This window comes from Perca fluviatilis, chromosome 14 (genome assembly GCF_010015445.1).
Source record: "Perca fluviatilis chromosome 14, GENO_Pfluv_1.0, whole genome shotgun sequence".
Classification (NCBI taxonomy): Eukaryota; Metazoa; Chordata; class Actinopteri; order Perciformes; family Percidae; genus Perca; species Perca fluviatilis.
Genome location: NC_053125.1, coordinates 22,167,616 through 22,192,202, shown reverse-complemented (window position 1 = coordinate 22,192,202; position 24,587 = coordinate 22,167,616). Strand labels below are relative to the sequence as shown.

The window sequence follows — 24,587 nt, the reverse complement described above, 5'->3', positions numbered from 1 at the left end:
TTCACCTCCTGGGCACTGCCGAGGTGCCCTTGAGCAAGCCATGGGCCGCCCCTCGTTCTGACTGATCTGTAATGTGTAAGAGAACAACATGACATGTAATTTCCCCTTGAGGGAGCGTGAATCTTTATTTTTATAATTAATTGTATAATGTAACCCGGATTATGTTATAAAAACATAATCCCAGGAGCAATATATTTTATACCAAACAGTGGATTTCTGTGAAAATCTGGGAACAAGATAAACCTTTATTAACGCTTTTCTGCATGAATGCTACATGTTGTGTTGTTATCTACAGTAAGTGTACTGTATGTTGCGGTGGAGGAAGTATTCAGAGTTTTCACTCTAGCAAAAAGTACAATATTTGCCTCTGAGATGTAGTGGTATAAAGTAGCATAAAATGAAAATATTTAAATAAAGTTTAGTACAGTAAATGTACTTCACTGCTGTCTTGTTTTTAACGAGGGTGACAAGACGTATCCCCCTCGAAAACGAGAGGATACATCTCAAGGGGTTTATCCTAATGAACAAATTTGAATATGACTGCTGTACGTCCTCCAGGCAGCTCTGGAGGCTTTGGACGAGCTCAACCTGTTCGGAGCAAAAGGTGGACCTGGATCTGTCGTCCACGCTTTGGCTGACGACATACAGCACTGCCAGGTACACACACACATACACACATACACAGATGAAAAATATTATTACAGGGTTTCTGTGGGGATTTTAATTTAGTCTTTCAAAAAAAATTCTAAATCAAAATGTTATGCATAAAACGTCTTTCGCATTCGCGGAAGTATTGTGTTCTGGGTCTTAAATAATTTTAAACAGGTCTTAATTTTCCCCCGTCAATGTAACGCTACCTCTAATGCTCGTTGAAATCTTCCTACAGCGCTTTTAGAATGTTTTTTTTATTATTGGTTCTTTGTGTCGCTAGTCCAAATATAATTCACTGTATTACGACTACAAATGAGACCAACATGCAACTTAGATTGCAGCCAATCTAGACACCAGTCCTTTAATGCCAATGAGGAAATCAAAGGAATTGTTTCAGACAATGTTTACGGACTCTGACATCTGACTTTGTTTTTGATGTCGTGGTATAGGTCTTAAATTTCATTCATAATGGTCTTAAAAAGTCTTACATTTTTGACTTGGTGAAACCCTGTACAAACCCGGAATTATATCTTCGATGTGGAGAAGCAGCTTTGATTCCCACTTCCCTTCCTCCCTCATCAGTCCATCCTGACGTCGATGTTACCCAGAGCGTCCATCTCTAAAGAGGTGGACGCCGGAGTGCTGGCGATCATCTCGTACCCCGCCTTCGCTGTGGATGACATCAGCATCGTCAACATGACCAAGGAGGAGATCATCTCTAAACTGCAGGTGCAGAGAAGTGCAGTGAGATAGCAAAAAGATGTACTTCCCACGGTAGCACACTTGTGTGACTGCTGACTTCCTCTCTTGGTCTGTTCAGGGTCGATACGGCTGCTGCAGGTTTCTCCGAGACGGACACAAAACGCCTAAAGAGGTAAACCACTTGTTATGGTTCATGCTTATCCATTTAAAGGTGCCGTAGGTAGGATTGGGAAGATCCAGGACTTAGCCAAAGAATTTGAACATCGACAACTTCTCAGTCCCTCCCCTCCTTTCTGCTGAAGCCCAAACGGTCTCTTAAGCCCCGCCCCCCACAAGGGAGAATGATCAGTGATTGAAATGCTGTTAGACATAAGTCTTACCTACTGCACCTTTAACTCACTTTGTTCAGATAAGCAATGGAGAAATATGTTATTCCATGGCCTCTGTTTATTTATTTTTTTCTTTTATTTTTGTATCTTACCACAGCAGAGCAATATCAGTTTCTTTTCTCTGCTGTCCTTTTTTTTTTTCAAACATAAAGACGACAGGAAATTAATACAGTTTGGGAGAGGTAAGGTGTACAGTGCTTACGTAAAACAATGGGTGGTAGGAGCCGGGAGGACTTAAGAGAAACTTAAAAATAATGGAAAATGTCAATAATAATCACACTGTTGACGAAAATAAAACAAAAGAGAAATTTTCAACATTGAAGTAATTTTTTCAGGGTCCTTTTGAAAAGTAGACATTATTAATTTCTTTAATATCTCAACAAAGTCTAGCCGTGAGGGCTTTACATACAGTATTTGACCCACTTAGTCCAACGTTTACATGGCCTCTCTATTTCATGTTTTCATCATTGAATGCCAAAAACGTCTTGAGTTTTGACTGTTTGTGGCTTGTTCAAGGAAAAGTGTGACTCTTGTTTAAAGGTTTAAACTCCCTTCTCCTTTCAGTCCCTTTCGTCCTTATTAGTATTAGTAGACACAGCTACGTTAAGCAGAAGGCTAAATGAATTCAAACACGTCTGGTCACACAGAGGCCAGAGTGGGGCTGCTCTGGCTGTTGGAGGAGCTGTATGTCACAGTCAGCGTTGCTTAGCTCTTACGTAATGGAGGCTGTTTGGTTTTATGGACTGTAGCAAAAGGTCTTCACCTTTTCTCTCTTTGGATAGAAAATAGGTTGTCAGAGTAGTTAAAAATACATTCTTAAACTTCTCCTTGCACTTTATGCTCAGATTTTCATACGTTAGGCTTTTAGTCATGCTGTTTGGCTTGTTTTTTATTTTATTTTATTGAACATTATAATATATTAGACTACAATAAAGTCCTGGACTTCCATTGTTGTCCCTGGTGTTTTCACAGTCCATCATCTTTTTGTCAAGACGGAGTAGACATTAAATGTCTGACATTTTGGATTATTAGAAAATAGAAATAAACACAATTTGAAGAGTGTATAATATGAACCAACTGCGCTTCTTTTTTAGGAAGCAGACCAGCTTAAAAGGCAAATTAATGCCCCCCACACACACATTTTTTTCAACTGCTAAAAAACGAAGACAATTTCACACACAAGTCGCAGCACTTGCTTATTTGACATCTACTGCTGTGGTGTCTCATTGCCTTGTAGAGCTGCTGAGTGACCAATCTGTACGTGCTAAAGGTTGGATATACTGAGACACTTCCAGTTATCAGTGTGTGTGACAGCCAAGTGGTAAAGTTGAATATGTGTGCTCTGCAGAACATTTCCTGGAGTTGTGAGAGTTACAGAAATGCAGAATTTCTGGCACAACCTCCCCATGGCATGAAGAAGAGAAATTGTCTCAAAGGCTTTAAGGGTCCAAACTCCAGCAACACTAGTATAAAGAATAACTTCATATCCGTCTTTCCTCAGTCTGACTCAGAGCTTGTGTGAATTATTATTTGTGCAGCCGGGTGGACCTTCTCATAGAGAACTCTATAACGTGCCCCTTCAGGGATCAATAGAATATCACATCCGCGTTATTATATTCTGCCCTCTGTTGTAATTTGATCCCCAGGATCCAAACCGTCTGTATTACGAGTCTGCAGAACTGAAGCTGTTTGAAAACATTGAGTGTGAGTGGCCGCTGTTCTGGACTTACCTCATACTGGATGGCATCTTTATCAACAGCCCTGAGCAGGTAATTTGTGTGTGTGTGTGTGTGTGTGTGTGTGTGTGTGTGTGTGTGTGTGTGTGTGTGTGTGTGTGTGTGTGTGTGTGTGTGTGTGTGTGTGTGTTGTTGTGTGTGTGTTGTGTGTTGTGTTTTTTTTTGTTTTTTTTGTGTGTGTGTGTGTGTGTGTGTGTGTGTGTGTGTGTGTGTGTGTGTGTGTGTGTGTGTGTGTGTGTGTTTCCAAGCATCATGCTTTTGACAGTATGTACACACACCTCTGTGGATGTTGACGGTGTAAATGTTTGATGTAAACTCCTCCCAGGTGCAGGAGTACCAGGAGGCTCTGGAGGGCATCCTGATCAAACAGAAAGACGGGATACGACTGCTGCCAGAGCTCTACAGTGTCCCCCCAGATAAGGTAATGCCTTTTTAGGGAAGGTGTAGACATGATGCCATTGTGAACTTTTTATAGGATGTTGATCACAGTTCTGTATTGTCAATAAAAAGCAAGAACCCTCACTTGAATGCAGGGCTTGAAGGTAGGGATGTGGACGGTACCAAATTCAATACTTTTAAGCTTGATTTATGCTTAAAATCTGCGTTTAATCTACCCCGTGGCTACCTACGTAGGTACGTGGAGACACGGACCCTACGCCGTAGCCTGACGACGCATGTCGCTCGGCTGCGGCTTGGCAGCGTTGGATTTCCTTGCTTCTCCTTCTCCATAAACAACATGAAATCAAGGAGAGGGTTAACTTTTCCAGCTACAGATTTCCCACAATGGTCAGAAAACACAGGGGAGACACTTTGTTTCTCACACTATGACTCTAGAGTCGGCACTCGCTCCAAAGCTAACCACCATCAGTCTCTCACTTGCTCTACCACACACACACACACACACACACACACACACACACACACACACACACACACACACACACACACACACACACACACACACACATAAACTTCAGGCCACCTACGTAGGCTGTGGAGAAAGCTCTGCGTGGAGCCTCCGCAGGACCATAAATCCCGCTTTAGGCAGCGACCGAATTGCCTCTATAGTATCGAGTATTGAAAAATGCCTCGCCATTCAACGCCATCAATTCCATCAGCATCAGTGAGCCAATAAGCATGCAGCATGCTTCAGATCTAATAATGCTGGTGATTGACTGTCTAACGTAGAGACATGCAGGAAAAACTCTACGTTACGCACAGGGAAGGGGCTCACGTAGTAGGGGCTGAAACATAAATAAAACAATTTGTGCGTAATGTTGTAATATCTTTTTGTGAAAATGGAAATTTTTTAAATTGGTATCGAAAAAAAGTTCAGGAACCGCTATCGAAGTCACAGTATTGGTATCGCTATCCAAAAAAAAAAGAAATGTAAAGGATACCCAGCCCTACTTGGATACTGTGAAAATGTGCTCATATTGTTTATTTCTGAACTTTATAATTCCTTTTATTCTCACTCAGATGAATAGTTTGTGGAGGGTTTCTATTGTATCTGCTATGATTTATGCAACATTTTTACATTCCGTTGTTTGTTTTCAATGCAAACAGGTGGAGGAGGAGTATTTGAACCCTCACTCTGTGGAGAGGGTGCCGATGGGCAAATGTCCTCTGAAATGGGGACAGTCTCTGTACATCCTTGGAAACCTTCTGGCCGAGGTGAGCCGTCGTGTCACTAGCTAAATCATCCTTCAGTTTAGGAATTATGGATTATTTTCTAGAAAAAGTGGGAAGTTAAAGCTTGGTTTTATTTGAGTTAGCCTAATAGCTGGTTTGATTTGCATTGAGAGATGATCTTATGGAAAGTACCTCATGCCAATCTCTAGATATGGTGAAGGGTATGTGTGATGTGGGGGTGCTATTTTAATTCCAAAGGCCAAGGGAACTTTATCAGGATGCATAGTATCCTGGATCCATGAAATAACTGCCCTTTAAAAATGAAAATCTGACTGCCTCTATGGGAATTTAACATAGGGGTGTACTTACTTATGCCCCCTGTATTTTAAGGAAGAACATTTATTTATTTACGAAACATTATTCATTCACAAAGAAAATTGGTTTCCTTAAAGGTCGGATTTTTCCTAATTTTTTTAATTAAGGTATTAAGATCAATTTCCAAAAGATAATTTTTTTTATTCCTCTTTTTAGTCAACTTTAGCGTGGGTTCATAAACTTATGAGCACCACTGTATTCTTATTACTTTTGCACCATTGTCTTTCTTTCTTTCATTAACAGAACAGCATGTATGTTATGCATGTGTTTTTATTTAAATGCTAAACATGTATTTACTTTTCTGATTGTACTATGATTTCACTTATTATGTTTCCTGAGGTAATCTCCTGTCAGATAATTGAAGAATACGGCACACTGCTTTTAAAATGCCGTATAATCCTTTAAATCACGTAAAGTTTACGTGTTGGCTTAATTTTGACTTGTTTGTCTGTTCTTGATTTATGCAAATAACAAACCAAATTCTCGTTGAATTCTGGACTATGACTTTTTAAGCTCTCTCTCATTTTTGAAGGGATTTCTTGCCCCCGGAGAGATCGACCCTCTTAACCGACGTTTTTCCACCGTCCCAAAGCCGGATGTGGTCGTACAGGGTGAGTTAACGGTTAACGCTGTTGTTTCAGTCCCACGTTAGTAGGGCTGGGTACCGAATTCAAATCTTTTAGGCACCGACCGAATTGCCTCCAAAGTATCGAGTATCGAAAAATGCCCCGTCATTAAATACCAAATTTCAATACCTAAAGAGTAAATCTCATCAGCGTCAGTGAGCCAATAAGCACGCAGCATGCTTCTACCAAGATCTAATAATGTCTGTGATTGGCTGTTTAACGTAACACATCGTAGAAACACCCAGGAAAAACTCTTCGATACACACAGAGACGGGGCTCACGTAGTAGGAGCTGAAACATAAATAAAAAGATTTTTGCCGTAATGTGCAGAGGTGGAAAGGGTACAAAAATATTCTACTGAAGTAAAAGCATTGTTACTTTGATGAACTTTTACTTAAGTACAAGTAGAATTACCAGTACTAAAATCTACTCAAGTAAAAGTAAAAAGTAGCTCATTTAAAAGTTACTCAGAGCAAAAGTTACCTAGTTACTTTTTAACAGCAGGGGGGAGATATACTTTCTTATATATTATATTATATACTTAATATATTATTTATACTTACTATACTCATTTAATTTAATCGCAGTCTTTTGTGATTTAAGGGCACAAAGCAAAAAAACTCAAATAAAAAAAAAGTGCCAAAAACTTAAAAAAAAAAAAAAAAAGGAAAGAAAAAAACTATGCCAAAACATTTTTTTACTCAGCAACAGATGTGCTTTAAAATGTAGCAAAGTACAATACTTCAAGCAAAACATACTTAGGTAAAAGTAAAACTACTTAAAAAGGTAAAAGTACACAAAAAACTACTACAATTACAGTAACGTGAGTAATTGTAATTAGTTACTTTCCACCTATGGTAATGTTTGAAATTGTAGTTTATTTTTTTGTTAAAATGGATTTTATAAAATTGATATTAAAAAAAAGCATTGTGGGGCGGCCTCTAGCTCACCCAGTGAGAGCATGCGCCCCATGTAGGCCGAGTCCTTTGCAGCGGCCCAGGTTCGAATCCGACCTGCTGCCCTTTGCTGCGTGTCATCCCATCTCTCTCCCACCTTTCCTGTCTGTCCACTGTTACTATCTTATAAAGGGAAAAAATGCCCCAAAAAATAATCTTAAAAAAAAATATTATCGTTCAGGAACCGGTATGGAAGTATTGGTATCGGTACCTGTATCAAACTTTTTTTTTTTTTTTAACGATATCCAGCCATACACATTAGAGTGTTGGCCTCTCCTAGTGAAATCTGTCTTTTGGTGGCGACAGTTCATGTTTTTTTTTATGCGTGTTCAAACCTTCTCTCTCCTCTCGTAGTGTCAGTTCTGGCAGAGACTGAGGAGATTAAAGCGCTGCTGCTGAAGAACGGTATAGACGTGGAAACTGTCGCTGACATCCATCCCATCCACGTGCAGCCCTCCAGCGTCCTCAGCCACATCTACGCCAGACTCGGTAAAACCTCAGAGGACATTTTCTTTTTGCTCTTTCTGGGTGAAAAGCTTCGGATCAGGACTTTTTTTTTTTTTGTTCGTTTTTTCTTTTTTTCTTTTACAATCAAGAGAAATGTACTGCTTTTTAACATTAAGATTACATGAAAAATTACAATGTCAGTAACCCAGAGAAGGAATGGGTAATGTCTTTTAGACACAAGGGGCCCTATCTTGCACCCGGCGCAGCACAGTGCAAAGCCCAACGCAAGTGTCTTTGCTATTTTAAGACCGATGCAGTTCTCAGTTTCCCGTCCAGCGCCTACCTCGTTTAAATGACAAATGCACCTGCGCCCATCTGTGCGCCCATGGGCGTGCTGGTCCTACAGGGAGGTGACTCTCTGATTGGTTTATTGCATGTGACGCCCAAAACACACCTATGATTAATTAAGACACTAAGTACAGCCCTTTTGAACCATGCGCCTGGCACACGGACCCTTTTTTCCACCGTTAAACTAGCACCTGCGCCAGACACTTGACGCCGTGCGCTTAGATCGTTAAAACAGGGCCCAATGTGTGTGTTACATTAAAGTTTGTAATGGCTTTATCCAGACGTGACAGGACTGTTACTCATAATTTCCTCCACACAGCATGAATAAAAGTAGAAAAAATATAGTGTCTGTCTGATATGACTGATACTGCTATTTTCTTTACTTACTGGTGAGTAAAGGCCTTGCGCCACAACTGCAGGAGGGCCACCAAATTATTGTCAATTTTTTTTGAAAGTTTACATTTTTTTTTATTAAATGTCTTAACATGAATCCAACATATGATTAGCAAATATAAATCAGCCTATTTGTGAAAAAAATGATGATAGGCTTACTGGCCTAAAGGTAGTCACTAAGGTAGCCATGCACAGATCCAGTTCATCCTGTATTTTCACTCTGCCACATGTATGTTTATCATTAAAATATGATTTATAAAATCATGCCAACAAATATTTTAATAGCTTAGTAGTCCATGCACTAAAAAGGTATGTGTAAAGGCTTTAGGCCGCCCACACGTTATTGTAGGCCCAGCTTATTATGCAACTTAATTATAGACTATATGTAGTAGGGGGGCCTTGTTCCGTCTCTCTCTCTCTCTCTCTCTCTCAGTTAAGGGACCCTTGGCTTAAAAACCGTTGAAGACCCCTGAGCTACACAATTATTTTACTCTCCAGACCTTTCCTCATCCTTTTCCTGCTGTGTTGCAGGTCGTAACCCGAGGCTGGGTCTGTCGGGACGGCCCTACAGGAGAATAGGGGTGCTGGGAACCTCCAAGTTCTACACCATCAGAAACACCCTCTTCTCATTCACACCTCAGGTTAGTAAGACCACAGACATCGTCTGGGGGTAAGTTAGTTATAGCCAGTAGTGGAAAGTATCCAAGGACATTAAGCAAGTAATATACAAATTTGATGTACTTGTACTTGAGTATTTCCATTTTCTGCTACTTTGTACTTCTACTCTCTACTACATTTCAGAGGGAAATATTGTCATTTTTTTCTGCGCTCCATTTATTTGATAACTTTAGTTACTTTGCAGATTCAGACTTTTACTTATAAGATAGTATTTCTACACTGGCAATGCTGTTTTTACTTAAGTAAAAGTTCGGAGTACTTCTTCCACCACTGACTTTTAACTTACAGTACGTGTTTGCCAATTTGAAAACGTTTTTAAAGACCAGTTAGTCCTATAACAGTATATTTTTTTTTCTTGTGTTCCCCTATTTGTCACATTCCCTCAATCTAAAATATTCTGGTGCTTTGAATTCACTTGTCATGAAACCTTTGACATCATTCCCCCCACCCCACCCCCTTTCTTCCCTAAAACCCTCCAGTTCATCGACCACCAGCAGTTCTACTTGGCGTTGGACAACAAAATGATTGTGGAGATGTTGAGGACGGAAATCTCCTACCTCGCATCCAGATGGAGGATGACCGGACGACCCACCGTCACTTTTCCCATTTCACAGACTATGCTGAGTGAGCACGCACGCACGCACGTACGCACACACGCACGCACGCACGCACGCACACACTCAATCACTAAACATAACGCCTTAAAAAGTGTTGGAAATGTGTTGAAGATGATTTATGTCCATTCTAAGATGAATAGGGTTACTGTTACATGAAGCAGCCCATCTGCTTTATTGATGTTACGGTCTGTATTGAAAATTAAAATTTTTGTGTTTGTGTTGAGCAGAGTGTATGTTTTTTTTGTGTGTGTTTCAGCTGATGAGCACACAAACTTGGACCCAGTAGTGTTGGCCACACTGAAGAAGCTACAGGATGGATATTTTGGAGGAGCAAGGTGAATTTTTTTACAGAGGATACCAAGGAGGCCATGTCCCATCAATCAATCAATCAATCAATCAATCAAACTTTATTTATAGAGCACTTTAAAACAATCAAAGTTTACCAAAGTACTGTACAGAAGAATTAATAAAGACATAAAGTACATAACTCACACAGGCATAAAATACAAACGGAATACAAATAAAACAAGTTAAGTTTTACTGTAGCCATACACTGTAGCCATACAGGCACGGCCCCCTTTGAGCTTACACTTAGTTTTGGGGACACTCAGGAGCAGTTGATCAGCTGACCTGAGAGTGGGTGTATATGGGTGTAGCAGCTCAGAGATGTAGAGTGGGGCAAGGCCACTGAGGGATTTAAAAGCAAATAAAAGAATTTTAAAGTGGATCCTAAAATGTACGGGCAGCCAGTGGAGTGAGGCTAAAATGGGGGTCCTTTTGTATTGCTTCTGCGATTACAGGGGTTTTAATAATAGGGAGAGGACATTTGAACACAAAATAAACATCGATCAGACGGTAAGAACTGATAAACACCAGAGGATAACAGACGTTTCTTCTCTCCAGGATCCAGACGGGAAAGCTGTCGGAGTTCTTGACCACTTCTTGTTTCGCTCACCTGAGCTTCCTGGACGGTAAGGGTTCTGGCAGCATGAGCCACCGCCGCGAAGAGTATGATGATGATGATGAGAGTGACGGCGATGGATACGTGCATGAGTTACGTAATGATGATGGTAAGGAGAAAAAAAACAAAAAAACAGATGGGGATCGATGGGGAGGAATGGTGACACCAGCGATGTAAAAATGGAATAAAAACAAAGTTTAAACTCCCAGGTGGCATTTGTTTGTTTTCCATCGTTGGTTTGACCTTTCCTAGTGGTACAAAAATAAAAATCTATACACGGTCATAAACTGTATAATAATAATAATACATAAAGGTAAAGAAGTGCAAAGTAGTTTGTGCTTTGCCTGTGTGTACGGGTAATGCCATGAATAACTTACTAGGACACTCAAAATTACACATGAACTGCAATACATGTAATTTACAGTATGGTTATGTCTTAAAGTTCAAAAAAGTCTGTGTGATTGGTGGAATTGGTCTTCTAACATGTCTTATTGTTGCAGCCCATCCAGTATTCTAATTGTATTTCTCTGTTGTTGAGAGTTATCTCTTTCAGCTAACCCCTTATTTTGAAAATAAAAATCAACCAATCTTTTCATATTAATTGTCTCACCAGAAACATGACATGACACAAAGTAACCTGTTGCAGATTCTCATTAATCACCCCTTCCTTCATCACTGATCTGTCCCCGTCTCCATCCTCTCTGTGCTTTTCTGTAGCTTTCGCTACAATTTTCTCAACCTTGGGCTTTGGGACGCCACGTGGGGTCACTTGGTATACCTTTTGATTGGAAAAAGAATCTGTTTATATCATGTGTATAATCCATCATAAAACAAGTCCAGTTCACATGACTGTTCTAAGCCCAGCTTTGCTTGTGTTGCATTCAAAACATGATGATCTTAATTTGCTAATTGGGAAGTTTTGTACTTTAGCAGTAATTTCTAATGCATTTTTTTTTTACCAGGATTTGTTGTTGCATTCAGTGCACGTCTGGCCTCATTTAATATACTGTACATGCATGATTAGCATGGCTTGTCTTACAGCTGCTGATGGCTGGTGAATGTGTCGCTGTCTACAGATCATCCTTTTGCAAGCGTTTTGATTGTGAATGATGAGGCATTGTCGTTACCTTTACGGTTTAAAGGGTCAATTCATCCAAAATCTGGGTGTATGTAGCCATGCAGATCATGTCGGGGTTGTTGTTTTTTATCCACTACTGCTGCTGCCACCCCAAAGCACTACAAATATCTTTTAAAAAAAAAAAACTCAAGAGCAGCATGCCTTTACCAGAGTTTAAACAAGATTTTAACTTCTAGAGAATATAAAGTATATGCATGGCTAGATACTACTGAGTATGCATGGGAGAAAGTTTTGGGGGCATTTGGATGAACAAACTTTTTTTTAAATCTGCATGTTAAAGCAATAACAACACTTGTAATTACTTATAGATATTAATATTTTCATAAATAAGATGGTTTAGTTTAAATGCTAGGGTTCTCTGACTTTTTACACTAAACAAGGTGAGTTGAATCTCCAGTTTCGGAATTTTAAACTTGATACATTTTTTTATTTTATTTATTTTTTTGCTCTCGTTTCTCACTTTATCTCCATCCACCACACTTTTATTTCCCCCATCTTTTTGCGTTCTCTGTCTCGACCTCTGTTCCTTTTTTGTCCTCCTCTCCAGAGGCTGACGACCTAGCCCAGTACCTGGACCACCTGCTGGCCCACGCTGCCCCGAAGAAGCCCAAACGGCAGGTGGGAGCTCTGGGGAAGTTCAAGGCTTTGGCCACCAAAACCAAGGACATGGTGTCTCTGATGAACAAGGCTCAGGACCTCGACATACAAAGTGAGCGGATCCAACATCTCCGCAAAATATGACACCCCAAACACCGATATCTGATCACAGCATGTTATGTACTCTCGCTGACACCTGGCTCCATTGCTTGTTTTGTCCAGATGTCAACATGTATCTGCCGAACAAGCTGTTTCACTCTCCTCAGCCTTCCCTGAACCTGAACCTCCCAGACCCCTCTGCACTGCAAGGAACCCAGGTGAGGTTTTATGTGTGATGTTCTTTTTATTTATATATATATATATATATAAATATAAAAATAAATAAATAAAATATTCTCCACCGATATCCAGTGGCTGCTTTAAAAGTCCTATATTGAAAAAATTTAGATTTTCCATGTCTTTTTTTAAATTATAAAAAAGGTTGAGGTGCTCTATAAAAAAACTATGAAAACAGGTACTGTATATTCAGACGGATAGAAAAAAGAGTTTTAACCTTTAGAGAACGGAACTCCCACGGGCGCCGGCCGCTAGAGGTCCGCAGGAAGATCATTGTTTACATGTTCCTGTTTAAATCGGTCTGAAATAAAAACTATAACAGCTAGTGCATTCTTTTTTATCTTTTTTTTTATGTCTTATGCTTATGTCTTTTGCGCCATTACGTTGTATGCACGCAGCGACGCCATCATGTTACTTGACGTCCAGTGCTAAACAGCAGGCGGACCAACGCCTTTACGCTCTGCTCATAAAAATTGGTGTATCTCAGAAACAAAAAAATTTACATAGTTCACATTACGCCGGACGATTAATCGAAAATGTGTCGACATCAAAATTCTGAAGCTGCTATCGACGTATTTTTCCCATGACGATAATTTCGATAATTTATTCCTGTTGATGGGCCTACTTTCTCCTTAAAAACCTTCTACCGCGTGTGTAGTCTAGAGGATGGATACCCGAACTCAAACACAGAGTCCGAATCAACTGAGCAACTTGTGCCCCAAAAAAAGGCAGTGTCGGTCGTCTGGAAACATTTTGGCTTCAGAAAAGATGATTTAGAACAACGTGATTAATTAATGTTCATTTATCGTTTTATCGAGGTAAAATGTGCATTAAGGAATCTTTTGGATCAATATGTTTTGTGTGTTTATCTCGTAACATTTTATAGAAACACACTTTTTTCTTGTACTTATGACACAATTAGAATACTTTTAGTAATTATTATGATCTATTGACTTACATAACCTTTTAGCTTAGTTTGTACTGTTTTTAAGGGATATGAAGCATTTGAAGATACTCCAAGAAATGAGGGAGGGAGAGAGGGAGAGAGGGAGAGAGAGAGAGATCCCAAAAAACATTTGGGAAATTACAGTGTTACAGCAGCAAAATATCATACATACAGAATATACATGAAATAATAGGATACAATATACATTAAATAATAGGATAGAATACAAGAACACATATTTAAAATGTATACAAGTTGGGAATAAAAATGTACAATTACTTAAAGTTGTTCGAGTAATTTCACCCTAGGGTCCTTTCACCATGACTCGGGCCAAACACCCCCAGAAGCTTTTTCACCTGGGTCTAACATTGGGAGCGTGCGTGAGAAGTAATAGCTGAATAGCTAGCAGAGGCTAATGGATCCGAAGTGTCTCTTAACATTACCCCACTAATAATGCCCAAAATGATACCAAAGGTCTAACTATATATATAGGTTATGCACTCATAAAACGATGGATTGAAAGTTTGTAAGTACACCAGAAGTTTATGTAAATAACACTTGCCTGCTGGCTTCTGCTCTCTGCTGTTGTTGTTGCTGCTGTGAGACGAGTGCTTAGGGACGTCTACAAATTACTACACCAAAAGAGATGCAACAAAAATATTTTTAGTTTAACTTATTTTTAAAGTAAGTGCTGTAGTATAACTAGCAGGAGACAAGTAATAATTGAGGTAGGTTTGGAGACATTACCTTATTAATCATTAAATTAATAAATATTTTGTTGCATCTCTTGTGTAGTAATTTATAGATGTCCCAAGCACCTTACTGCCCGGTAGTAACAGCAGCAGCAGCAGCAGAGAGCAGAGAGCAGAAGAGAGCGGCGGTTACAAAACACAGAAAGAGGCGGATACGAACCAACAAAACAAAAGACAATAATGAAAGACAAGCAAACAGAATTAAACCACTAAGAACAACAAATGTCCGAAGAAGTACCACACGAGTTGGGTATACATACTATAATATGGTAAATTAAGTTTAGTTTACTTAAATTAGTAAATACGTTCAATCTCCCTATATAATTATACACACGCAACTGCATCATATCTCCCTCCCCAGCATCTCCGCTATGGCCGGTGAGTGACGCCGCGTAAGACATTCTTCAGGTCCGTAAAACTCAACCCCACTAGTCACCATACTACCTACCCACACCAGCCACCACCCCACACTCCTTGTACCATGTTAATCTCATTTAATATGCTATTCATTCATAAACTTTAAAAATTCAAATACAATAGTAGGTAAACCCGCCCAAAGTTACTTAACTACAGCTGATCCTTTCCTTCCAATTTCCCATAAGCTTTGATATGGTAAACCAGTAATAACCATCACTTTAACTAGTATTGATAAAGATGTAGATAAACCTATTGTACAAGTTGCACTTAGTGCAGTTGTGATGTCTGTGAGTCTTATCTAACCCTCAGTGATGAAGTGTTATAAAGTTGTATTGCCTGTGGTAGCAATGATTTCCTGTAGCGGTCCGTGCGACATCGAAGCTGTCGCAGCCTCTTAGAGAAGGTGCTCCTCTGTTGGACCAGTGTGGGGTGGAGAGGGTGGTCGGGGTTATCCATGGTAGATAACGGTTTGTTCAGTGACCTCCTCTTCACCACAGCACTGTAAAGCATAATGTCTACGTGTTCTAGTAGAAACCTAAAATACAAGCATGAACCTGAAAATGAGCATCATACCTTTTGATCTTTTAACTTCCCACATCTGTCCTCCAGGCTTCGGAGGCGACCGCCTCGGCGAAGGGCGTTATCCCCACAGATGGCAGCGGAAACGTCGACCACAACGCTTTGGTCCAGCTGCTGAAAGACACCCAGAGTCTCCAGGACCAGGGTGATATACTCTACATCCTCTTCAAAGACAAGTGAGATCCACTGTTTTAGTGAGCTGTATCGTAACCGTCGCGTCCGTCTTAAATGGTAGCTGATTCACAGAAGCAAACATTTTTCAAATGTGTGCAGCATGTGGCTCAGGGGTAGAGTGGTCGCCCCTCTACCACCAGATTGACGGTTCGATTCCCAGGCTCCTCCGGCCACACGTCAAAGTGTCCCTGAGTAAGACACTGCACCCCATGTTGCTCCCCTTATGCTATATGTATGTATAGCTGTCCGCTGCTCCTAATACTTAGGATGAGTTAAATGGCGTTATTATATTTCACTACGTTGTACCTTGTGAATGTGACTAGTAAGAATACTATTTGGTTTTTTTTCTTTTTCTTTTTTTTAAATGGCCAAGAAAACAGACGAGGTGTTCCCGGCTGCACACTTCTTCGTCTTCTTTTATTAGTATTTTATTGATTTTTATCTCCGAATTCTTTCTGTGCATCCCCATAGTAGCAGAAATGTGTTTTTTAAGATGGTAGCTTGTAGACCTTGAATACGAGAGAGACGAAAATCTGATAATCCTCTTGTTCTTTCTTCAGCATAAGGCATAATTAGTTCCCGTGTTTATTACCTTTCTTTCATTAACTGACGTCCATGTCTCTGTCTGAGCAAGCTATGCTTAAACGTTTTCATCTTCAGCGTTTTCCAACATAAATCCTTTAAATTATTATTATAGAATATTCCAATTCCAATAGAATATGAAAAACATAAATGGCAATGCAATAAAAAAAATGTTATTCACCATATGATCATCTTTAGGATTCCTACTTAAGGAAGGCTAAAAATTCTGTAAATTTAGCCGTAGGGACAGCGTTATTTGGCAAGAAAGTTGAAAATCTGCTGTTTTTGTTTTAATCACAGGGGCATGGACTGGGACACTCATCTGCACGGGAAAGGCTCCACGGTGAGATCTCTGCTCTCTGACCTGTATGAGAAGGCAGGTGAAGTCAAACAATGGGGCCTTATCAGGATGATCTCTGGCATGCTGAAGAAGAAGGTGGAGGAGCTCGACTCGGTATGACACATTAAGAGCAGCTACAGACAACACACACGTACATACAGCACACAAGCCTACATATAGGCCTACACGCTAGAGAGTAGTTATCTATGTCCATATCTACTGTTTATATTCTATCTGCACACACACACACACACACACACACACACGGACGGACATAGAAACCGTTACAAATAAAATAGACATTCATTGAATAAACTTTCACTCTGCCAAGGAGGTTAGGTTTTCATTTAGTCAGTGTGATGTGTTCATGGACAGCTGATTAGAGTTATTGGCAGTGATCTGATATTAGGTGAAACGGAAAAGGTGAGGTGAAAGTTTAGTTTGCTACCATTTAAATAATAAATTCTTTCTGAAGTAGGCCGTGTGCTAAAACTGTGACCTTAGGAACTTGAAATAAAAAATAGCCAGAGCCTCATTTGAATAGGTGTCTTTTTCTAGAGGTCTTCAGTGTCTGTTCTTAAGCAAAACGATATATATAGAAGAAGAAAAAACAGCTCTAAAGGGAAGTTTACAGGGCAATTAATTCAACATAAAATGTAGTCTCGGGGAGAAAAACGTGCTCTGGTTTATTGCCATTTCTTTAAACCAATCACAATCATCTTGGGCGGCGCTATACGCCGGACAGAGCCACGGTGCCGCTGCAAAATAGCCTCGGGAAGGAACTTGTTTTGATGGAGCATGTACGTTCAAAAGTTGTTTTAGTCGTGCAACAGAAAACTCAGATTGGACAGATAGTCTAGCTAGCTGTCTGGATTTACCCTGCAGAGATCTGAGGAGCAGTTAACCATAGTCCTCAGAAAGAGTTTAGAATTCCAACACAAAGAAATCGGAAGGTAACAGACATCCGGCCGAAAATAAGGACATCAAAGGAATTTCCGGCGGCACCTGAGCAATCCCGGAAGTGGAACATTGTGGATATACTGTACACTACATAAAATGTCACTGAAATAAATTATGTTTGGGGTGTAAAGTTCTCTGCTCATCATATGCTCTCAGGTTTTAAATCCATATACAATGACACAAAAACCATCTGTACCATCTATGTATCATTTTTTGGGTCACTATGTTTGTTAAAGGATGTCTTCTCTCTTATATCCATAAACATACCTGCATATCGATTTGTTTATTGGTTATATACTATATCTGGATCCTCATCAACAACTCTTGCATGCACCCCTATCTCTTTTCTGATTGGTTGTGATCTGTTGGTAGGCCTGCTCTGACTTGCTGGCGCATCAGAAGCACCTGACAGTGGGTCTGCCTCCGGAGCCCAGAGAGAAAACCATCACTGCTCCCATACCTCCAGACCAGCTGGCCGCTCTCATCGACGAGGCCAGCGACAACAACATCAGCGTGGCCATTCTCACTCAGGTGACTCACATCCTCCACCATCATCATATGGGAGTTTGTCCTCCTGCCTTCCTCTTTTAATCTCGCTCTCTCGCTCCCTCTCCGTCCTTCAGGAGATCATGGTGTACCTGGCTATGAGCATAAGGACTCAGCCCAGCCTGTTCAGCGAGATGTTCAGGCTCCGTATCGGTCTCATCATCCAGGTCATGGCCACTGAACTGGCCCAGTCGCTCAACTGCTCAGGTAAGGAAGGAAAGAGAGGAAGAAGATAATACTTTATCTACCGCGCATATTTTTTTTTAATGAATCGATTTAATAGTGGGGTTGGTAAAATGTAAGCGAATTGTGAAAAATGTCCATTCACAAGTTCCCCAAACCCCTAGTGCCAGTAAAGTATGAAAACCAGAAAATATTCACATTCATGAAGCTGGAACCAGTGAAAATTTGCCAATTGTGTCTTGTGTTTTGCAGAATTAACTGTGTGTACTTTAAACTGGCACCGTGTGTGTGTGTGTGTGTGTGTGTGTGTGTGTGTGTGTGTGTGTGTGTGTGTGTGTGTGTGTGTGTGTGTGTGTGTGTGTGTGTGTGTGTGTGTGTGTGTGTGTGTGTGTGTGTGTGTGTGTGTGTGTGTGTGTGTGTGTGTGTGTGTGTGTGTGTGTGTGTGTGTGTGTGTGTGTGTGTGTGTGTGTGTGTGTGTGTGTGTGTGTGTGTGTGGCGTGCAGGAGAGGAGGCTACAGAGAGTCTGATGAGTCTCGGCCCATCAGAGCTGAAGAATCTCCTCCACCACATCCTCAGTGGGAAAGAGTTTGGAGTGCAGTGCAGCGGTCAGTCCAACCTATCATAGCAACCAATCAAATGCTGTATCGCACACACAGCCAATAACATTCTTATGTTACTGTAAAGTTGCCAAGTTCAGCACTCTCCCTCCTCTCCCTCCTCCACCACAGTGAGAGAGCTGGATGCCGGCGTCAGTCCTGCCATCTCCATCCATCAACTGGGCAACGCGGGCGCCACCAAGAGCGAGAGAGCCGGCATCAGCAAACTGAAGAGCGACATGAGGATGGTAGGAGCCCTGTAGGAGTTGTTCATTTCAGCAAAAAGAGATCCACATTTTCTTTTAAAAGCATGTCTTTTTAAGTGCATTAAAAAGAGGCGCGAGAGAACCGTTTATCACCAAACAGATGGACCATCAGAATATTTGTACCCATCCATTCAAAGTGCTGTTGACTTTGAGAGACAGGTGGTGAAAGAAGAGATTAAAGGAGAAGAGGGTCTTATTTTGAAACTGTTGTGCTTTTTGGCAAACTGACTCTTGTCTTTTCACAGCTGGAACACCGCTTGTCTTTGACGGATCCGAGTAAGGTGACGATGAATCAGATTAGGTGGTAATTCACCTGGCTGATGCTGATGTGTGGAAAGAGGCGAGCTGCATCACAGGAGAAATAATTAAGAAAAACTGCATAGCTGGTTGTTAAAAAATAATTGAGGTTTAGATGGCAAATGTCGATTTTGCTATTGAAAAAAATCATCAAAAGCTGGGATATTAATTTAAGTAATTGTTGAGGTGGAGTTTCAGATCTAAAAAAAAATCACGAGAGCAGCTTGTTGACTTGGTTTCTGTGTTGCAGGCGGAGCACAGGTTGTCCCTGTCGGATCAGTTTAAGGTGATGATCACGCAAAGGAATATCTATCGCAATTTTATATCTATTTCTTCTTTCTTTCTATTTGAAGTGAACTATAAAACCAGAATATGCTGTAGGTGTTAATTCACTTTCAGTGTAAACCTCACCAATCAGATGGATTTAGAATCGCTATCCTTGTTTCTGCCAGTTACCGATGAAATGTGTCCCAGAGCTTTCAGCTGCTTTCACACAGCCTTCATCACCAGATGGAGGGTGCTCCTTTGTTGATGTTCAAACGTTTCAGACTTCTCGTCTACATTGGACAGCAGCTGAAAAAGCAATCCACCAAGTCAAGGGTCACTTACTCAGCTTTTTCCGCAGCTTTCAACTTGAGTTGAGCTTGTTTTGTCAACTTCTATTTATCCAACATTAGAATAGAATTGAAAACGCAGAAATTATTCTTTGGTTTGCATGTGGAAAAACAGCTATTAAAAGGGGGTGAAAATAACTGGAAAGCTCAACTTTTAGGCCAACGTGGATGTTGCAAGCTAAAATAATAATAGTTTGAAAATGTACAGAGCAAACTCCATCTGCTGATTAAGATCGATCAAGCAAGCAAGTGTATCTTGAGTCGAGATTGCTTCGCTGTTTCCTAAGTCACAATGAATTGTCCAGCTCGCCCTCTAAATGCTGCTTGTTTTGTCTTCTTTGTTTTGATCCAGGAACCCCGGTTGTCTTTGACAGATCCGGCTGCGGAGGTGATGACGATGTTAGAAGAGTTAATTCACCTGGCTGTGGACTTCTTGTGGTTGTTATTAATGTGTCATTGGCTTTGGGAAAAGGAACATGACTTTGCAACCGATTGGTAACAGATGCAATTTAGGGTTTGAGCATTGCATTCATTGTGTTTCATGTGTTACAGATGGACCGAAGGGTGTCTTTGGCTGACTCAGTTAAGGTGATGATGATGATGATGATGATGATGATGATGATATTCAGAGTCTGTGAGAAGCGAGGGAGGATTAGATGCTGAGGTTTGATTGTGGTAAATCCGCCGTGGGTGAAGTAAATTGAAAACAAAGTCATACTATTGCGTTTAAAATTTTCTTCCGGTGCAGATGCAGGGCGATCTCAGGTTTGCTTAGTCAGAGCTGATCAAAGTGATGATGATAGTGATGAAGATGATGATGGTGGCTGTGTCAGTGATTAGACTTTTTGTACAGTAGCTAATTGAAAAGGGTTTGACTTGTTGAATCTTATATTATCCTTGAAATGACCTGAAGATCCATAACCTAAAAGGGTTTGGCAGGCTTAAAAGTCAGTGTGGCATTTATATACATACAGATAATGTTATGTATAAGGAACAATGCAGGTTTTGTACTTGGTTTTCGGTAGGACTGCACAATATATCCTTTTTTTCAAGATTATTTTTTTGGGCATTGTAGACCTTTATTATGCAGGACAGCTGAAGATGTGAAAGGGGGGAGAGAGAGGGAATGACATGCAGCAAAGGGCCGCAGGTCAGAGTTGAACCTGCGGCCGCTGCGACTAGGACTGAGCCTTTGTACATGGGGCGTACACTCTACCAGGTGAACTATCCTGGCGCCCCATATATCGTTTTTTTTTTTTTTTTTAATCGTCATCGCAATATCAACTGGCGCAATAAACACATTGCGAGAGGCTGCCTCATATAGCAAAAGACCACTCTTACACTTTTTGTGTAATCAGTAAATATCAGTAGTGGTGCCTTTTTTATATTCAATTTAATTTTGAATTTGTTAAATAAAATAATGTTGGAAATGATTTCCTTTCATTTGTTTAAAATTCAACAAATAATTTGTTGTATTTTAGCAGAATACTGAAAGCATCAGAACTGAGGACCCACTTTAATATCGGTTTATTTATCACAAGTAATATCGTTACAGGTTTGTAGGAAGTCTGTAATGCAGAGTGGATTTTTTTTGTCTCCATTTCAGCTGGACCAGTCACTGACCTCCCTGCGTAAGGTGACAACAATAACAACATTCAAACGTGGTTTTCTGGGTGTTAATTTATCTAAAATAATATAAATATTAACATTGTCTAAAAGTCAAGGAGCAGATCATATAAGCGATTAACACTCAACGCTACCTTGTGGCTGCTAAGTTACAGTCTTGCATGGCTGCAACTTCAATCTCAGTAGCTAATAATTATATATTGATAGTAAAGCTGCAACTAATGGTTGTTTTCATTATCAATCTGCCGATTAGTTTCTTGATTAATTGTTAAACATAATGCCAAAAAATAGCAACACATTTTGTTGCGTGGTCACGGAAGGCTTGTATCATGTGGACGCGCCGACAGTTTTGTTGTCATTACTTAGAATTCCACATGGGGGCGACAGAAACTACGCACTATTTTTAATTTGTGTGTGCCAAGCTTGGAGCAATCTTAACCATCAACCAGGCTGTTTCCTGGAAATTCATCAGTTTATAATTTTTCCATCCTTTTATTATTGTCTAACCTCATAGCTATAATTTCCCATCCTGATTCCTGCATGCTGCCACTCTTACTTTAGCAATGTAAGAAGCCAGAATCCACTGGCTTTGGGGTTGTTTTGTTGTCATCGCTGTTTTCATCCTGCCCAGTTCTGTGTTTTTCATCTTGTGCCTCTTTTTCCTTTTCTGCGTCTCAGGGCATGCGATCTCAGTCTCTGGACATAGAAAGCTTTGAATCTGGGGTAAAGATTTGTCTATTAAATATTTTTTTTGAGTTGTAACTTCTAACATAATGCAGTACAATACAAGCTAGAGCCCGACCGATATATCAGCGGGACGATATTATCGGCCGATATTAGGCATTTTCCAAACTATCGGCATTTATAATGGCCGATAAAAAATGTTCATTCATCATAACTATTTATAATGACGAATGACAAATGATTCTGATAATTGAATATTAAAAAAATAAAATAAAAATGGACGAAACACCCTTCAACCATGTTCTGAGTGTTCTACAACGTCCCTGTTGGCAACTCTTAAATTTTTTTGTTATTGTCTTTTTGTTCAAAGGACTTCATATCTTTCATATCTTAAGTTTTATTTTTATACATTTTATTTATCAGAACTTTAATATGTTTTGATGTTCCTCGGTTTTATTGTGACAATAAAACAAACTATTATTTTTTAACTGCATTATCATATTATTTTAGTGAGGACTCATAAATAACTACAAATAACTAATTAAAGTAAAACTAAAGTAAATGTTTTGTTACGCATTTCTGGATTTAAAAAATATATATATATTGGCCAATATATCGGAATATCGGATTTTTAAATCGTCAAATATTTGTATCGGTATCGGCCTTAAAAATCCTTTATCGGTCGGGCTCTAATACCAGCCAATCGCATCATCCGTGAGGTCAGATTGGTAGTCTGCTGAAGTGCTTTATGCCTTTTATAAAAGGACGACGTGGGTGCTGTTCTTCCACAACAAACAGAGCTTTTAATATGATTTTTTTTTTTTTTTTGTCGGCTGTGGCAGAGGTACAAGATGCAGTCCATAGAATCTCTGGACATACCCGAATGCTTGCCGGTTGCCAAGGATTCCAGACACGGCCAATGGCTGCGCAGGAGGCGTCTGGACGGAGCCTTGAACCGAGTCCCTGTGGGCTTCTACCAGAAAGTCTGGAAGATCCTGCAGAAGGTCGATTTCAAACTGCTTTTTCACATTGATTTTTACATGATTCTTCACGGTTTTTAATTGTGTAGAGCATGTACAAAAGCCTGGAATCAAAGTCCTAAAAGTGGCAGGAAGTAGATTTTCTGTGCACAATTCTAATCGTTTAATAAATGCAGTACAAAATGTGTATTATTTTAAAGCCAAAATAATTTGATTCAATGTTGTTGTTTTTTTACATAAAGTAATGACCATACAAACACATTGTCTTCTAGTGCCACGGTTTGTCCATAGAAGGGTTTGTCCTCCCTTCTTCAACCACCAGAGAGGTAAGAGATCCACTTTATTATTGTCAACCGAGAAATACGTTTTGACAACTTAATGTTTGTGGTTTTGTGTGGTCTGTAATTTTTGCTAATCTGGTGCTATCTCCTTCTCCCTCCTCCTCAGGTTTTGTTATTCACACTTTTACAATTCAAAGCCACACCCTAGCTTTGGGGTTCAATAGCATTTTATCAAATCTCAAAGCCTTTGGGAGTCCAGAATTTAAAGTCAAAGCAGCACAGGAATGACGTGTGTTTACTGTGATGTACATGTTGCATGTTTAGAAAAACAAATTAAAGTCCGTACCAGGTTGTGTTCAGTCAAATGAAAGATGTCTTACAACGTCTTGGCTTTCGCCTCCAGATGACACCAGGAGAGATCAAATTCTCCGTCCACGTGGAGACTGTTTTGAACCGCGTCCCTCAGCCTGAGTACCGCCAGCTGCTGGTGGAGGCCATCCTGGTGCTCACCATGCTGGCCGACGTGGAGATCCCGAGCATCGGCTCCATCATCCACGTGGAGAAGATCGTCCACATGGCCAACGACATGTTCTACAAGGATCAGGTGAGCACGACATCAAAAGACACAAATCCAGGACTCATGTTTTGTAGGAAGTAAGCAAGCAAGGCAAGTGTTGTGTCCGGAATTCCATACTAATATGCTACAATACTGTATATACAGTATATATACAGTGCGTGTGTGTGTGTGTGTGTGTGTGTGTGAATATGTGCGATTTCTTTAGTATGTCCGAAATCAAGGGCGTAGGTTTAGTTTCAACACTTCAAACCTTTTGAGCATCAAACACTTAATTTCCTGTGTCTGAAATCGTTGAAAAACATATTTTTACTGATAAATATCCAAAATATCCGACTATACGGATATATAAATTTTTTGGGTAGGTGTTCGATTCTCAATTTTGGGATTCGAAATTAGTTTTTGTTTTGTTTTTTCATCAATGCTGTAGTAAAGTTGAGACTGATTCAACTTTTGGAGAAACACAACCCTAAGAAGCAGGCCCTAAGAAGAAGAATATATACATGTTTTGAGCCCCCTGAACAGTTATTTTTTTTTACCTCTTTTGGGGAGCAGGTTGTCTTTCTTATTTGTTTAGGGGGTCCATCCAGTGTTGTGCCTGAACGCGT

General features: G+C 40.1%; 1 protein-coding gene across 10 annotated transcripts in view; it reads left to right on the top strand.

Annotated features, from left to right (window-relative positions):
• The window catches only part of phka1a (phosphorylase kinase, alpha 1a (muscle)), a 35,815-nt gene that overhangs the window by 7,847 nt on the left and 3,381 nt on the right, over positions 1 to 24,587 (top strand). Inside the window, exons 7-35 of one of the 10 annotated variants that reach the window (XM_039822653.1) lie at positions 559 to 657; positions 1,234 to 1,380; positions 1,472 to 1,525; positions 3,389 to 3,511; positions 3,804 to 3,899; positions 5,045 to 5,152; positions 6,018 to 6,096; positions 7,422 to 7,556; positions 8,787 to 8,896; positions 9,413 to 9,557; positions 9,807 to 9,885; positions 10,454 to 10,620; positions 12,197 to 12,358; positions 12,469 to 12,563; positions 15,307 to 15,452; positions 16,333 to 16,486; positions 17,705 to 17,863; positions 17,956 to 18,085; positions 18,565 to 18,666; positions 18,790 to 18,905; positions 19,169 to 19,204; positions 19,471 to 19,506; positions 20,187 to 20,222; positions 20,387 to 20,422; positions 21,441 to 21,470; positions 22,139 to 22,183; positions 22,987 to 23,148; positions 23,397 to 23,450; positions 23,809 to 24,009. In XM_039822653.1, coding sequence (XP_039678587.1) covers positions 559 to 657; positions 1,234 to 1,380; positions 1,472 to 1,525; positions 3,389 to 3,511; positions 3,804 to 3,899; positions 5,045 to 5,152; positions 6,018 to 6,096; positions 7,422 to 7,556; positions 8,787 to 8,896; positions 9,413 to 9,557; positions 9,807 to 9,885; positions 10,454 to 10,620; positions 12,197 to 12,358; positions 12,469 to 12,563; positions 15,307 to 15,452; positions 16,333 to 16,486; positions 17,705 to 17,863; positions 17,956 to 18,085; positions 18,565 to 18,666; positions 18,790 to 18,905; positions 19,169 to 19,204; positions 19,471 to 19,506; positions 20,187 to 20,222; positions 20,387 to 20,422; positions 21,441 to 21,470; positions 22,139 to 22,183; positions 22,987 to 23,148; positions 23,397 to 23,450; positions 23,809 to 24,009 — 3,042 coding nt within the window. The remainder of the gene's footprint in view (positions 1 to 558; positions 658 to 1,233; positions 1,381 to 1,471; positions 1,526 to 3,388; positions 3,512 to 3,803; positions 3,900 to 5,044; positions 5,153 to 6,017; positions 6,097 to 7,421; positions 7,557 to 8,786; positions 8,897 to 9,412; positions 9,558 to 9,806; positions 9,886 to 10,453; positions 10,621 to 12,196; positions 12,359 to 12,468; positions 12,564 to 15,306; positions 15,453 to 16,332; positions 16,487 to 17,704; positions 17,864 to 17,955; positions 18,086 to 18,564; positions 18,667 to 18,789; positions 18,906 to 19,168; positions 19,205 to 19,470; positions 19,507 to 20,186; positions 20,223 to 20,386; positions 20,423 to 21,440; positions 21,471 to 22,138; positions 22,184 to 22,986; positions 23,149 to 23,396; positions 23,451 to 23,808; positions 24,010 to 24,587) is intronic. The other 9 variants (XM_039822655.1, XM_039822656.1, XM_039822654.1 and 6 more) reach the window with 9 other exon arrangements.